The 16,767-nt window shown below is 40.8% G+C and overlaps 1 protein-coding gene across 1 annotated transcript in view; it reads left to right on the top strand.

Annotated features, from left to right (window-relative positions):
- The window catches only part of EXOC5 (exocyst complex component 5), a 199,807-nt gene that overhangs the window by 32,141 nt on the left and 150,899 nt on the right, over positions 1–16,767 (top strand). Inside the window, exons 3-10 of the mRNA XM_086937971.1 lie at positions 1,686–1,833; positions 2,163–2,357; positions 2,699–2,763; positions 3,763–3,791; positions 3,931–4,040; positions 9,213–9,257; positions 9,389–9,529; positions 14,272–14,354. Coding sequence (XP_086794097.1) covers positions 1,686–1,833; positions 2,163–2,357; positions 2,699–2,763; positions 3,763–3,791; positions 3,931–4,040; positions 9,213–9,257; positions 9,389–9,529; positions 14,272–14,354 — 816 coding nt within the window. The remainder of the gene's footprint in view (positions 1–1,685; positions 1,834–2,162; positions 2,358–2,698; positions 2,764–3,762; positions 3,792–3,930; positions 4,041–9,212; positions 9,258–9,388; positions 9,530–14,271; positions 14,355–16,767) is intronic.

The following is a 16,767-nucleotide window of genomic DNA, read 5'->3' as shown; positions in this document are numbered from 1 at the left end:
GCTTTAAGAAACTGGCCATAAGTATTACTTTGAGTTTTTTTGTTTTTATGCGTTATGAAATGCATTCAACTCCATGTCCTGAACTTGATCTCTAGATTTTGTTTGTTACAGGAGGAATACATGAATCTGAATTAAATGTTAAAGTAGATTACACAATTTCAAATAGTACATGTCTTAAAACATAAGTCCCAGTTAGTCCGCCTCACACTGTGACATGAGATGTCTTTAAATTATTTGATGTGAATTGTAATAAATGTTTAACTGTAGTGAGTTAATTTTTGTAAGTCTATGTTGCTTCAAAAGTCAACACTATAAGGAATATTTTTAATCATGCCTTCCTCCATGAGTGGCTACATCAAAATATAAATGCCCTAATGTACTAGCCTAATTGAGCTTTGAAAGCATGATGAATTGCAATGTAACCTCAGATGGAAGATATTGTCTCCCTTGCCGTGCAGTAAAGACCCCTAGTTCATTTTTTATTTTTTCACAAGTTGTACACACATTCCATTTCAATCGTGACCAAATGAACATGCTGCTTAACTTTCAATTCTTGGTTACGTTTATATTTTCGTCCCCAAAAGTTTATAGATACTCAACATCATGTTTTGGTTTCATTCAAAGTTCATATTGAGCATATTTCGGTATGTCTTTGTGCATTTTGGACTTGTCAGGTGGAAACGTAATCATTACAACATTGTTAAATAGTGGTAAAATGATAGAATTGTTTCTCCGCGCCATCATATTACCACTGTGTATCAAGTTGGTGCTGATATAAAACACCGATTCGTAAGGTAGAGGACATCCGTAAGGCTGTTTGATTTGAAAGAAGCTGAGATTGCAATGATAGAAATCATTTGTTGAAACAAATTGATATCAAAGGATATTCAGGGCTGTGTAAGTGGTGACATCATCAAGCCTTTGGGATGCAGTACAATTGGTACTTGACTTTATTAGACTAGTTGACCCATCCACTGAACACGGTAAGAGTAGCTAGTGTGATTATTTCTGTTTATGAATGAAATAAAACAAGTGAGCTCAAGCAAAGCGAGACATTTCTTTATTACAATTCCTGGATTGATGACATATTCAGGCCTTTTAAAACTGGTTTGGTAAAGGATCCTCAATTTCTAGGATCTCCTACATAGCCTTCGGATCGCTCACAAAGCCCCCACTCTTCGCATCAGTTATTGCAAAGGAATCATGATTAAGTTTAACCCACCTCAGTACATACTTTAATTTGATTCACTTATAATTGTTGCATTATGTTTCATATATGTAGCATTTGCACTAGCCCTTAATGAGGAGTAAAGAGTTAGAACATTTGCTAGATGTTGTAATCACAATGTGCATTTCTTTCTACATTGCTTATATGAAAGTCCAGGGTAAAAGTTTATTCATCTTGTTCCTTAAGGTGAGATGTTTTTCCCAAAATATTCACGCTAGTTTTTCACATATGGAAACAATCGATGAATATATTATTTTGTCTACCCACTAGGGTCTTTCTGAGAATGCAAGCAATACTATAGTGTTAATAACTTCGCCTTGCATCTTCTTTGTCTTTTAAATGTAAATGGTCATGCAAATTACGTCCTTCTTTTGTACTTTGTTGGAGATTGAGTAAGAACTATCTCACCATAAGAAATGCTACAATTTCTTAAAGGATCTAACTTGTTTATCATCAGATTATTAGAAGAGTTTGTAAACCATATACAGGAATTGAAGTTGATGGATGAAAGAATTCAGAGAAAAGTAGAAAAGCTCGAGCAGCAGTGCCAGAAAGAAGCCAAAGAATTTGCTAAAAAAGTACAAGAATTGCAGAAGAGCAATCAGGTAATGTATCTAAGATGTTAAAGCTATGTTGGGTCCTCACTTCAACATTGGGGAGCTTCGTGAAATGTCATTCTTTTGATTTGTGGACACAGAATATAAAGATAGCTTTTTTTCGGAAACTAGAAAAGCTAAATAGTGTTTGTTGATTGTACCTTGAACTTTGATAGGCTTAAATAGATATCCCTCTAAAAAGATGCAGTTGTCTGTTTATTTTTTTGTTGGCACTTAAAAAAAAAATGGTAACGTAGACGTAATAAAATGTAGTGGTATAGTGTAGACCATAAAATACTGCAGGTGGCATTTAGACTAAAAAGATCTCTGTTTTTTAGGTTGCGTTTCAACATTTCCAAGAACTTGATGAACACATAAGCTATGTAGCAACTAAGGTCTGTCACCTTGGAGACCAACTGGAGGGGGTTAACACCCCTCGTCAACGGGCTGTAGAGGCGCAGAAACTCATGAAGTACTTTAATGAGTTTTTGGATGGAGAGCTGAAGTCTGATGTTTTTACAAACCCTGAAAAGGTAAGCACTGTTTACAGGACAAAATCCTTCAGAAGCAACACTGCCCTATTTAAAAGCTGCTACAATTACTTACTATGGGGAGTCTTCATTCTTCAGAATGTCTGACTTTGCTAACAATTCTTTGTTCGAAAAAATACATTTCCATCTCTTGCCTGTGAAGTGCTCATTAAGTAATTGTATGTGTTTGCTTTTAAAATAGTTGGAACATATTTTTTTAAGGATAAAAGGAATTCTGCAAATGTGCAGTTTATTGAGTAAGACATCACTGTTCCTGCTCTCCTGTAAAATCTGTAAATTTTCACATTTTACATCCCTCTGATACGTTTTAATTTTCATCACAGATTAAGGAGGCAGCTGATATTATACAGAAATTGCATCTAATTGCGCAGGAGTTACCATTTGACAGGCCAGTATATGTTTATAACCTATAAACTATTTGTACTTTGTCAGGCCACATTATTCTTTCCTATTCAATATTTCACCTCTGTAAGCAGTTTCTAGATGTAGAATGTCAATGTGTTACCCCAACCCTTAAATATGTGAATAATGCTCTAGATATCCTGGACCTCTAACATACATTGTTATAAGCTGTTCTTCATATTTCTGGAAATGTAATGATCCACAAAAAGTGTTTTCTGTTTACAGGGTTCTACGAAATTTGACTTTCTAGACATGAACATATAATAGTAATATCCGGGAGCTTTGTTGTAGATCATTTTTGGAGCGTTCATGGATCATTTTCCCTGACAAGTCCTGCAGCAGTTGCATTTTCATATTTGAAACTACATTATCTGCATATGTTCTGATATATCACTATCAGACTCATGATAGAATACAATCCTGTGATGATCATACTGAAAAACAATCTGTAGTGTTGCCAGCTTTTCCTTTTGTTTATCCTTCAAATATTGTTAAAAGAATTATCTTTGATTCACCAATACCATTCTCAACTTTTCATTGTTTGGTAATCTTTGTGACAATGGAACACAGACTGGTTGAACAAGGATCTAGTATTACTTATGTCTAGCATTTAATATTAGAATATTGGTGATGGGGTGGACAGCCATTTATTGGTGCCACAAAGTAGACAGGTTTCTATAGACTTGCTAACGAAAGACAGCTTTGCTGGAGTTATTAAAATCAGTTAGTTATTCAGAGGACACCTGTACATAATCATCTTTACGATGATTCAGGTTTGCTGATGTGCTAGTAAGTAGTCCATAGAAATCTGTGCATTTTGCATCTGATCATCTTATTACCGTTTTATATTTCTATTCAGCCAGTTGTGAACTTATCCTGTTGGATCATTTAACAAATTCTCCAGTTTCAAGATATCACTGAGATCATGTCTAAATGAGTTCCTTGGCTTTTACCCCCTATTTTTAACTGTATGTTTTCATTACAGATTTGCAGAGGTAAAATCCAAAATTGCAAGTAAGTTGTTTTTCTCTTTTATTTTTTTAAACATATTTTTATTTTCTTGCGACGTGAATTATACTGGAGAACGCAGAAAAAATGAGCACTATGCAAGGAAACCGTTTCATATTGACAAGATTTTATTTACCCTCTGCAGGTAAATATCACGATTTGGAGCTCCAGCTAATTCAAGAGTTTACTAGTGCTCAGAGAAAGGGGGAAATCTCTCGCATGAGAGAAGTAGCTGCAGTCTTACTTCACTTTAAGGTAAATATTGATTGAATTGTATTCTTGTTTTTTAGATGTAAGATACTGTAGGTCTCACTTAAAGAAATGATCTCCTTTGTTAATGATCAAATAAGAGAAATGTTGGCTTAACATATGTGCATCTTTAGAAAATCTGAACTCAATTCCTTTAGTATCAGATACATTTATAAATGGACAGTGGAACAATTTTAATAGGCATTTATTTTCTGAATTACTGAAGTACTGCAATGCTATGGGTCTTAGCCTACTTAATTTATTGCTAATAAAATTACTTTTATCCAAAATAATGCTGTAGACCAATATGGTCCTACATATGAGGAGGCTGTAAAACCTGTTCTTAAATCCCCACATTTCTTGTCTCTTGAGCAACATACCCAATTCAAGGTTGCTTAGTGTAGAAGGAACCGCGATTGTATGTTATCCTTCTTGTACACAATACTTTAAAGATCCTACTCCATAAGTAACTACTTCAGTAAATTATCAGATACATTTCTGACTAAGTTCTTCTGGGATATAGGACAATTCCGAACCTCTTTTACTGAAAAATTCAGAAAACGTCTTTCAGGAATGCTATGAAGCATGCCTCTAGACAACAGAAGTACGCTGCACATATTTGCCCTAGTATCAGCTGTGGGGCTCTTCTCTCTTGTCACATCTCTACAGCTGTGGAAGATGGAATGCACCTTTCCTCTTCCATGGTGAGGAAACACCTTAAAGTCTTCCAAACATGCTCACTTACCTACACTAGAATATGTGTAGTGCACTATAGCCGGGCATACCACTAGCAGACTCAAGTGAAGGTGGACTTTTCTAATCCGCACATGCAGTGGAGATCCCAGTTACTTTATTTCTTTGCAATGTTTTGCAAATCCTGGTCGGACAATATGATGTTGATTCTTTGTTTGTGGTGGGTAGAGGATTAAGTTAGCAAGGCACTGGTGACTGACATGCTGTCTAGGGGTGAAGAAACTTTAATGAGTGCACATTTGGGGATGTGGAGCTAGGAAGGGGCCTCAACTTTGCTCAGAGTGCAGTCTGCGTAGCCCTGTTTATCCGCGTCAGCTGCCTCATTAGCTTTAAAATATCATACTTTTCTAGCAAAGTTGTTAATGTAGTGATAAAGTTGTGTAACTCATCCCCTCCTAGTCATTTCTATTCCCCAATCTGTATGAAAAGGCTCTTCCTGTGGAGTAAACTATATCCCGTGATGTCAAATTCCATACACAATACAAACTTAAATGCTGCATTTAAAGTAACACCAGTTTTTCTGGCATGGCTTTAAGATAAATATTCCCTTGCCAGGATCATTAAACACACCTTAATTACATTTCACCAATGTGCAAAACTAGATGAAGGCAGTTGGGTCTTTCTAATTTTATTTTCCAAAGCATTCCTAGTGAAGAATTCTCTCATACTGACTCCTCCAATATGCACTGTTTACTGAAGGAAATTGCGGATTTATTTGAATGTGCTTTTTGGCCTTTTTCTCTTTTGCCAGAGTGGATAGAAAAATTGGACTGTTAACTGCATTTGATGAAGCCTGCTGTAATATGGGAAACAGGGAGGGAGCATACTCCTGACCTCTCAGCCGGGTCGCCCGTTCGCATACTGGTACATGCAGTTACACGATTCAGGACAAAGTTTGTAAGTATTGCACCAAGGTTGGTGCAAGCAGGTGCTTGGTACAAGGTATCTCTAGACACGAGACATGGCTCGTGTTTCAGGATAATATCCTTCATCAGTAGAGATTAGTCTGGTGTGGCTAAGAGGCTGCCAAACAATCCAGGCTTCGTTGCCTCTCGGGCGCGGAGGTGCTTCGCCTATAGCTCGTCAGCTACGGAGGCTCACGGGAGCCCCAAAAACAGAAAACTGGGAGGGAGCACACTCCTGACCTCTCAGCCGGGTCGCCCCTTCGCACTCTGGTACATGCAGTTACACGATTCAGGACAAAGTTCGTAAGTATTGCACCAAGGTTGGTGCAAGCAGGTGCTTGGTACAAGGTATCTCTAGACACGAGACATAGCTCGTGTTTCAGGATAGTATCCTTCATCAGTAGAGATTAGTCTGGGGTGGCTAAAAGGCTGCCAAACAATCCAGGCTTTGTTGCCTCTCGGGCGCGGAGGTGCTTCGCCTATAGCTCGTCAGCTATGGAGGCTCACGGGAGCCCCAAAAACAGAAAACTGGGAGGGAGCACACTCCTGACCCTTCGCACTCTGGTACATGCAGTTACACGATTCAGGACAAAGTTCGTAAGTATTGCACCAAGGTTGGTGCAAGCAGGTGCTTGGTACAAGGTATCTCTAGACACGAGACATGGCTCGTGTTTCAGGATAGTATCCTGCTGTAATATGTGTAAACCCTTCCCACCTTTACCTAGAGGCTCAGTCTGATTGACTATTCTTGTTTGCTGACTCTTAACTGTGGCATACTGTAAAAGGGCAGGGATGCTCTATTATGCTAAGAAATCCACCAGGCACCAGCACTGGGGACATGTCGTGTATCAGCCTCTAGTCAATTCAGTCCTTCAGAGGCTGCAATAATGTCCACATTTGCTAGGCTCACATTGATAGTTCGCTGGACCACCTGTAAGCAAGCTACTCGATTTTGTCACACCCAGATGGTGTATGTATCTAAGAGGCATGCATTGCTCAAACTGCGAAGTGAACAACATTGCATCTAATCTGTGACTATATATTTGAGCACAAATCATGTAGCAGTTTCCCAAAAAAAACAAATGGTCCAGGTCTATTGGAGGCCACTTTCTGCCATGTGAAGGTAAGGCTACTTTGCTCACCCACAACTCTGCCAGCTCACCTCTGGTTCTATTTTCGGATCTGGAGAGCTTGTGGATTTGACATTGTAATTCCAAGCATCTATTTGGTCTAAATTGAATTAAAAATTAAAAAAAATGTTTGCTCCGGTGAACAGTATTCCTTCTGCTTATTTTCACATCCTTCCAAACATGTTGAATCCTTGGCTCTGAAGAGCTCTGTAATGTATGGTCCGAATGCACGATGATAGAGGTTTCACTGGTGTTAGCCAGTGCTCAAAGAAAGTTTGATTGTACTTTCAGTGTCCCTGTTTATCCATCATGCAGTTCTTTACCATTTTGAGAAGGAAATCCCAAGTCCAAAGCACCGGCATACCCTTTCATAATCATTTTGGGACACGAACATACCACCTACTTGGTATGTTTTCATCCTTATGCTTCTGGTGTCGTGTGTAAGCTCCTGGTCTGACAATTTGTTGAAAAGCCTAGGCATAATAAGAGAGCTAATGAAACTCCCAAATCTTGTCCATCCCAAACAATGAAGCAGTATTCTATGTGGCCTGCTGCTCAGAAGTGAAATGTCATCTAAAAATGATTTTCCTCTTTCTTAAACTGCTGGAATATAACCCCAGCATTGAATAGCAACATGTTTTACATCCAATCACATTTCTTTCCCTTTCTTTTTGCCTAGAAATATGTTACTGTTCAATCGTTTGGTGTGGAGATGTGGCAAAACTATGGCTTTTTTTTTTTACATCACTTGCCACTTTTGTGAATGCTTTTGTGTGAAGGCTTCCGTTGTCCAACATTCCGTACATCCATTGTTTCTTTTGCATATGTCTCCCTAGGTGGGAAGGTTATGCCCAGGCGTGGGTCCCGTGCTCACTATACCACTCGATTCAAGCTAGCCTGGCTGATGAAGGGTGATGCCCTGGAACCGGTCCCAGGATGCATGTTTCTGATCCAGGGAGGACCTGGTTTGGCAGTTCGGGCTAGACTGTTCCCATAAGGGACAGGGTCAAGACTGATTTGCATATGGCTGGGTCCAAACTGGGGTGGTGTGGTGAGCAAAAGACTGTGGGTGAATGCTTGCATTGTCCAGCATTCCATCCATCAATTGTTTCTTTTGCACACCTTCCTCTATACCACTTCATTGTGTGTTCAATGTTTCTTGTCGAAATGCCATTGTGCATAATAAATTAATTAATAAATGGCCATTTGTCTAGCAAGTTGTTTTGGGTGACACACAAGTTAAAATTCTTTATTGACACAATGGTAAGCCATTACAAAAGTGAACCTTCCTGCAATTCCAACAGCTTAGCAAGATGTAGAACTGATCAGATAAAATACCTAAGGAGCCACTGTTTACCCTAATTTCCTATGTTTAAAGGTTTCCCAAGTTGTTTTGGGTTTCATGGGTAATACATTAGAAAATTGATGCTCTACACAAGCCTATCGCAATTACTTAGATTTATTAATTTAAACAAATAACTAATGAATAGAATATTTTTTGCCCTTCCTGAGTGTTGGCTTTTACCCTCAAACGATGTGGCAAGCTCTTGCTTAGACCAGTTATAAATGTAGGCTAAGATTTCCAAACACCCGCAGCATTGTAAAGTTTGTTTGTTTTTAATGTTGCCTGTTATTGAGACTCCTATTGAGCATAAATTCAAATAGGTTTGAAAAGTCAAAATTGATGTGGAACTTCCTATTTATAATTATTCGGTGTTGTGAGTGAAGTAGTGTGGCTCACTGGTTAGAGGCGGCAGACCCGAGAGCAGAGGACGGCCCGGACCAGGGTTCGATTCCCGGCGCGGCAGGTTTCTGGACCAGGGTCAGCGGACTCGATAATTCTCTCGCCTCGGTGCCCACTCTGATCAGCGATCAAACTCGGCAACTCTGGGCATTAGCTTGCCTCATCTTCACTAACGGCCCCACCAGACCGTTGGGGATGCCTGGTCTCACCCTGGAGATACCCATTAAGGGACCATCTCTCAGGGAAGCCAGGAAGGGTTTTGCAGCGGTCGAAGCGCCTTGGGACCCTACGGGTAAGTAGTGCGCTATATAAATGCCTATACATTTACATTTACATTTACATTTACATTATTATTCTTTTTGTAAAAGCTTGAACATTTCTTCCACTTTTGTTTTCAGAATTACCTACTCAGTATCTTAGTCAGATAGAGGGGCTATGTTTGATTGTTTTAAGTAGAAAAACAAATGTTATTTCAAGTTCTGTCTTCTCATGCGTTGGTCTGTTTGTCCCATACTGTTCCATATAATGAATAGCTTAATGGTTGATGGAGTTTCATCTACCAACTTTGAAATGATGATGTTTAGTGATTTTGTCTGCCTTTCATTTTCACAGCTTGGAGTAAATGTTTCTATTGTTTGCCTTATAGGGATACTCGCACTGTGTCGATGTTTACATAAAGCAGTGTCAGGAGGTAAGGTTTAAAGTGAAATTTTACTGTCTAGTATGAGCAAGACTGTAATGGTGATTTTACTGCTGCAGTGTTTTTCCTGATTTGTCACAAGTTCTTGGAAGTGCTTTCTTTGATGTATTTCTCACTTCCAGGGTGCCTACATGAGGAACGACATATTTGAGGATTCAGCAGCTCTCTGTCAACGTGTAAATGAGCAAGTTGGCGATATCTTCAGCAGTCCAGAGGCTGTATTGGCCAAGCTTATCCAAAATGTATTTGAAGTCAAACTTCAGGTATTTTAAGCAGCATGAATTAGTTAGTCTCTTCATAATTAATGTTTTACCTCCTTGGAAAACTATAGAGGTCATGAATTATTATTGCTAAATGCATCTTGTTATGATTTCCTTTAATGTTTCATCATTTGTTGTTATTTGTATGACTTTTTACCTCCTTGAATCGCCACTTGCACTGGTTCCATAGATCTCCTGGTTTATACACTTGACTACATTTTCTCCTCTATTGATTTGCTCATTCTTGTCAGTATAGAACAAAAATGAGTGCTCTACTTTGTATCAGAAATTAACACAAAGAAATCAGCTGTGCTGTTTATAGTATATATAACTCCTTGTGGAAACATTAAAAAAATTCAATAAAAAAAATTTGACTGGCAATGAACAAACTTGTTCACAAAGATAGTTAATAACAGTAGTAAAATCAACCTAACACATTTAACCTTCGGTCAGCCAGGTCACTGATATATGGGCAATTAAACACTATAAATGCCAAAACTCTCACAACACAAAGTAATCAGCATGTCTACATTTGAAAACAAACTCCATATGAAATATCTCTAATGCACTGGATATCAAATGCTTGTGCTGACTGAAAGATAAATCTGCAGGTCAGCACACTCTGGTGAAAGCTTCATCAGGAACTGAATTGAGTCAATTGCTCCCACACCATTGCCTCATCCTGGCTTTTGATAGCTAGCACCAGCCCTGCATGGTAGTTACCTCACTTAGTGAAGCTGTCCTGAATGACAGCCTTCATGCAAGGTTTCTAGAGACAGCCCTGTAAACACCTGTGGTTTAGTATTCCATAATGAAGTGATTTTTATCAGGATTTTGTTGCAACGTCATCGGGTAAAATAAAGAGATCATCACTCTAATTTCAGATAGATTTCGGACGAATTGATAGTAGCTGCACTTTTTGGGTCTCGCACCTGGCGAAGCAGCACGAAGCGCTGTCACCAGCGAGATCTATTGTTGCTAACTTGGCTCTCAAGGGAGACGGGAGATGGGCACGCACAGGCTGCAGGCCGGACTGGAAATGTGAACGCGTGCGTTCACCACGTACAGACACACGCTGTGCCCATCTCCTGTCTCCCTTGCAAGCCTCATGCAGTTGCTTTCACTTTCCCTCCTCCGCGCTGTGCCCATCTCCGGTCTCCCTTGCAAGCCTCATGCACTTACTTTCACTTTCCCTCCCCCCTCCGCCGTCTGCTCCACGGCCTGTCAACGTGTCGTGCGAGACCAGCCTGGCGGCTGCACGGCGCCAGGCACAGCCCATTCCTGCGACTCAACATGGAGCCTGTGGGGTGCATCCGCCGTTTCCCCATGGCCTCCCTCTAGCGTCGGGGAGCACAGAGGCGCTCTAGGACGAGGCTCATCTATGTGGGTTCTCACAACACACAGACGTAGGCACTCGCTACCTCCGGCTGGTTCCTCCTCCCACCTCAGCTCGTCCCACCTCAGCTCGTCCCACCTCAGCTCGTCCCACCTCAGCTCGTCCCACCTCAGCTCGTCCCACCTCAGCTCGTCCCACCTCAGCTCCTCCTACCGCAGCTGCTCCTTTAGCAGAAGCAGGAACCAGGGGCTGGGCCGGACTTCTCAGCAGACTACAGCACCTCCTTCTGTTAGGCTCCGTGGAGCAGACAGGCGCTCTCCGAGTGCCCGACCGGAGCTGTGAGCACTAACTGCCAAGGAACCCTTGGTGAATTTTGCAGACCACCTGCCTCTTGCTCTGCGCGGACATACGCATGGTCTGCTGCCCGCCTACCTCAGAGAGCACAATACACGCTTGTTGGCTTCAGTAGTGTATTATGCAGTCAATCACATGCTTTGTACGGTCTCTGCGCTGCAACATCACAGACCTGTGTGCCTATAACAGTGCCTGCATAGTGCTCTCGGTGTGCAGTCCGCAAGCAACATAACTTCAGTGAATACAAACATTGCTGCTTCTCTCTCTCGATATGAACATGGCATGGTCCTGGTGACAGATGCCCTACAAGGGGCAGGGGTGGGGCGTGGATAATGTCTGCTAGAATCCTCTTCCCCAGTGCACAAAAGATCTGTTCATTTAATCAGTACCTTCGGTACGGCCTTTAAAAACGTCTCTTTTCTCAGAGGATAGTCCTGAAAGGAAACGTTCAAAATCGTAACTTCCCTGTCACTTCAGGTACCAGTCGCTGGCACTGGGCATGCGTGTGCGACAGTACTGGGTGTTGTATCGAGTCCTAACCACCCCAGCGCCTCCTTCGCAGACAAAAATTGTCTACATAAATGTACTTGGAAATGCCTTTCCTTGTTGACTTCAGTTTTGGACTACATCACGACACCACAGGTGCAGTGAAGGAAGAGAGACAAGCTCTTATTTTTTAAGCGGTGATGCACTTCAGATGCCAGAGGTCAGTCTGTTGAGCTTGCAAAATATCGTAACATTTTTTCAGAAAGCTTCTGCGGAATAGGAGGCTTGGAAGGTGCACGCTGCTGTTGAACTCGTTGCTTACCCATCCATTGGCCCCTCATCTTCCTGCCGCCCGCTTTACTTTTATTTTTTTCTTATTTTTATTTCTGCAAGGTTCTGGCAACTGCACACAGCTACCAGGCTGCTTGCTTCTTTTTTGCATGCGGGCTGCTTCAGCATTTGTTGTTGAAAACCTATTATCTACAATACAGAACATAGAGAGGAGTTGGGGAAAGGCATAACAGGATGGCTTCCATGTCCCGCTCAATTCTCTGCCCCATATTGAAAGGCTGTCCTCCGTATGTTTGTGTTTGTCCCACCCCTAGGACATTGCTACTTTACATTGCTTCTTTTTACATTAGTTCCAACGTTCCACTGCTGACGAGAGGGCATAATGTTTCATTAACACTCCATGGAAAATGTGTTGTCTTAACACATGGGCACGCTGGCTTGTTGTCCAGGAGACCCCCCCCCCCCCCCCCCCCCCCCGAGCGTAAGGCCCCATGCAGACCAGAATTTAGCACAAATTTTCAGTTAAACATTTTTATTCCTGTGAGTGGTTGTGTAGGCAGGGTCCAGTGCACTGCTTTGCCTGGGGGCACAAATGCTGTTAAGACTGCCCTGCATGGAGGCATACATATCCTTCCCTTGCCCTCCTTACTAGCCCCAGCCAACCCTTTTGCTTTCATCTCCTGCTCTTCCATTCCTCCCTGATGATCTTCCACCTGTCCACTCCCCATTTTTTTATTTTGTTTTCTTTTTTTCCACATGAGACCAGCCGTTGCACAGTACTACCTGGCCATTTCCTTCTATTTTTGTCTCTCCTGGGCACCTTACTTTTCATTTGGAATGTAGAGTTCTAAAATGCCATTAGCCATGTTGGAATGGTAAATTGTAAACGTCAAAACAGACATAAAGGATTACAATGCATACGCATGCATGTGTACTCACAGTGCCCAGCTTGGCTGAGTGCATTCTTAGAACAGTAAGTTAAAAAGTTTGCAAGGGCACCAGTACAAACAAGCATTTGCAATGCAATAGGTCTCGCATTTACGCAAGTTTGAGCTATTGGCATTGTAAATGACAATGCCTTTTTTTATGACTTGGTTTTTAACACCTTGGCTGCTAGGGGGTTTTCCCCTCCTGTGCTGAAGATGTTTGAATACTATAGTTTCATGACAAGGTCAGCTCGTCATAAGCACAGCGCAGGTAACGCCCATGACGAGCTGACCTTGTCATGAGCATGGAAGGGGTTAAAACATAAATAAAAGGCATTGCCATTTACAATGTCAATAGCTTAAACTTGTATTCATTTGCATCGGTGCGTAAACAAGCACTTTGTACTTATAGTCCATGCTTATGAGAATCAAGGCTGGCAGTCTCTTTTACTGCCAGCTTTGCTCATCGTGAGCAAGGACTATACGTTAAAAGTGCGTGTTTATGCACGGATTGCAGGTTTTAAAAACAAGTGAATAAAAGGCATTGTCATTTACAATGCCAATAGCTCAAACTTAAATGCAAGACCTATTGCATTGTTAAATGCTTGTTCTTGATTCTGTCCTGGTTGGTGTTTACAATAAGATTCTTTGTTCCCTCTTAATTTTCCACTTGAAACACACAGCTTGCAGGCAAAGACTTTCTGCTTCTTATCTTGCTGAGGTCCCACGTAATATTTTTGGAATTGAGAAGATTCTTCCCTGCCTGACGATGATGGTTGTGGTGTACTCTCACCAGTCCATGAATGAAATTCATTTAGTCTAACATATCATGCAGTCTAGAACCTGTTGAAACGGTTTAAAGCCCAGCCTTAAACAGTGGGTGAATTTCACCTGGTCACTCCTGTGATTCTAGATTGTTCAGGTGTAAACAGTTTATTCATGCTATTGATTTTTTCCTACAGTACATTATTGCATTTCTCATTAACTAAATTGTTGCAGTTAATTTGAGAGTGGAAATAAGACTCCTTAATGCACTCAGTTTACCAACAGTGCTAGCAGCATGAGGGCAGTGTTGTCGGGGTCCAACTCTCAGGGATTTAAATTACTGCGAAAGATAATCATGTTTAAGATTCACAATAGCTAAAGAATATTGTCTTTGGGCTACATGATAGTTCTCAGAACGACCTTGTTGGAGCATAAAAAAACATACTAAATTGAATCATACAGTGCACAGAAAGACATTGAAGTTAATATAGAACATGTAAATATCCCGTACCCTATAAATTATATATTCACTATTGTTGAGCTATTCAGTATTACATCTTGAGCATTTAACTTTGTTGATTTTTCAGATCTTTGTAAAGGATCTATTAGAAGATTGTAGGAAATCTGATGCTGAGCAATACCTTAAGAATCTGTATGACCTGTACACAAGGTAAATTTGGTTTGATTTCTGACAGTAATTTATTTTTGATTTTCCAGCATGTTTTGTGATTTTTACTTTATCTGTATAAGGGACTTTAATTAACACACCATTACACAGGAGTGTGTGTTTGTTGAGCTGCTTGCTGGTTTAACAGACTGATCATCTTTTGCCCTATTTAGTATGTCCCAAGTATGTAGCAACTGCAAGTCTATACACCTATTGCTGCTCTTCACCCTGTGTAAAATATGTTCTTGTGTGAGGGTGGGCCAGCTAAGTAAAATTTAAATCAGGATTTTTCTCTATTTGCACCCTTGTACAGCCAGTTATAAATAACCATGGTGCAGTTCACTAGCAGACACGGTGCTGAGTAGCCTGCAATCCTTATAGACTCAGTCCATTAACTCTATCTGCATGGTGAGCAGATATATCTCGACACTCTGGTAAGATCGACACTGCGAATTAAGCTGTCATATAATGATGAAGTGATCAGTATGGTGAATGCAGTGACTGCCCCCATGACAACTGATGGTGTTTTTTACTAACAGGTGCATTTATTGGATTTTCAACCGTCGTCAATATTCGCTCTGATATTGTACGAGCTACTCCAATTGTTGTTTCCCCTTTGAATTACACACACAAGAAATGTAACTGTACGTCAAGTGTTTCAATAAAACAGATTTAAAAAAAAAATGGTGAGCAGATATATCTCTATTCTATCCTGATTTCAGCATTAGTTCGGTCAGTGTGCTTGAAGGTAATCTAATGGGGGAGCCATGGGGAGGGTCACACTGCACAGGAAATGAAAAAGGCTCATTCAAAGATTACTTTCTGAACATAGCAGTACTGCTAGGGATGCCAACTGTGTCTAGAGCTTATGTAACGGTTATAGTTGGGATACAGCTGCTGCTGACAAGTGGCTGCTTGCCTAGCATAAGTTTCTTGTTTGGATAGGTTTTTCTATCCTTTCACAACAAGTCTCTTACCACAGTTTTAGAGCCTGCGTTCCACATGTTCTTCAGGGGACAAATTGTGACCAGAGCATCTTCTCTTTCGTTCATCTCAGTGCTATCTGTCCTATTATAGACCATACAATGACAATGCATTTGCTTGAACAAAGAGAAAGGAGATGAATATGCTGTCAAGGAGAGCACAGTTTAGAAAGAATTGTACTCTGACCAGGACATGTCCTTCACAGGGCTGTCCTTCTCCCAGGTCTGTAGAAGTAGAAGGTAGTCCGGCTCAGCAGGCATCTTGAATTAGAGCATGAGCAGGTGCTAAATACCTTTGTCAGCAAGTCATCCTTAACACTTTAAGCTGTCCTCAAACCAGACTGCTTGCTACAGGAAAACATAAATGTTCCCACAGCTCAAACAAAATGGGTTACCTTTTTAAGACATTCACCTATGCTTTTCTTCAGGTGCCATTGTACTACAAAGTGATTGACAAGATGAGGTACTCAGACCTGCATCACCTGTCACTGCTACCTCCAAGGATGCGTATGTGATTCGAACTGCGATGTTGAGCAAAATCCTACACATCACTGAGCTTGACTGTCTGATTCCAGAGTAACAACAACTAAACCTACCACTTATGAACATGCATGAACATGTTGAGGGTGCCCAAGCTCCCTTCCACTTGCTCTTCATTCTCTTTTAAGTAGAAGAGTCTATGTGTATTGTGACTCCAGAAGTAGGTGGACCTAAAAACGTTACAAGATCAAACAGTAGCACCCTGTCTCCCGTATTTTACAGAATCTGGTCCTCTATTCTCTTCTTTAGCAGTGCATTTAACTGCAATAGCTGTTTATAGAAAAAGTCCTCCTTGGGCATCCTTTTTCACAGTTTCAGTGATTAAGGATTTCCTGGAAGTTCAGAGGGAGTATTTTCCACCTATTGGGTCAGGGAACTCAACATCGTCCTTTCAAAACTGATGGGCTTTCCTTTCAAACCTGTCATTGAAAGTAGTTTTCTTAGTAGCTATAACATCAGCCAGACGGGAGCATGTGTTATAGGGAGGAATCTGATGTGGTTTTGCACCTTGATAGTTTTTTTAACGGGTCAAGAATATTTTCTTCCTATTTTTATTTAGGATTGTCACATAAATCAAACTATTTCCTTTCCAAGTTTCTTTCTGAACCTTTCTTCTCTTGAGTGCTCAATTTGTATCTAGGTAAAAGATCTCCGGAAGCCTTAACAGTTATCATGACTATGAAGCTGTCCTCTGAAATGGCATCCCCAAATCAGACCTAGCTAGCTGGAAAATGTAGTTCATTATAGAACTCTACAACAAGGTTAATAGATCTATAGAGGGTCAACCTAAGCCCTTGGCGGGGTGTTGGTGGGGTGGAAGGAGGTATGGTTTGAAAGAGCTGCTTAGGTAGATTTAGTGGAAATGTTATTCTATAAATTTGCTGAGCAGCTAT

The sequence above is a fragment of the Lissotriton vulgaris genome, chromosome 9, assembly GCF_964263255.1.
Source record: "Lissotriton vulgaris chromosome 9, aLisVul1.2, whole genome shotgun sequence".
Taxonomy (NCBI): Eukaryota; Metazoa; Chordata; class Amphibia; order Caudata; family Salamandridae; genus Lissotriton; species Lissotriton vulgaris.
This window is presented reverse-complemented; position numbering and strand designations above follow the sequence as displayed.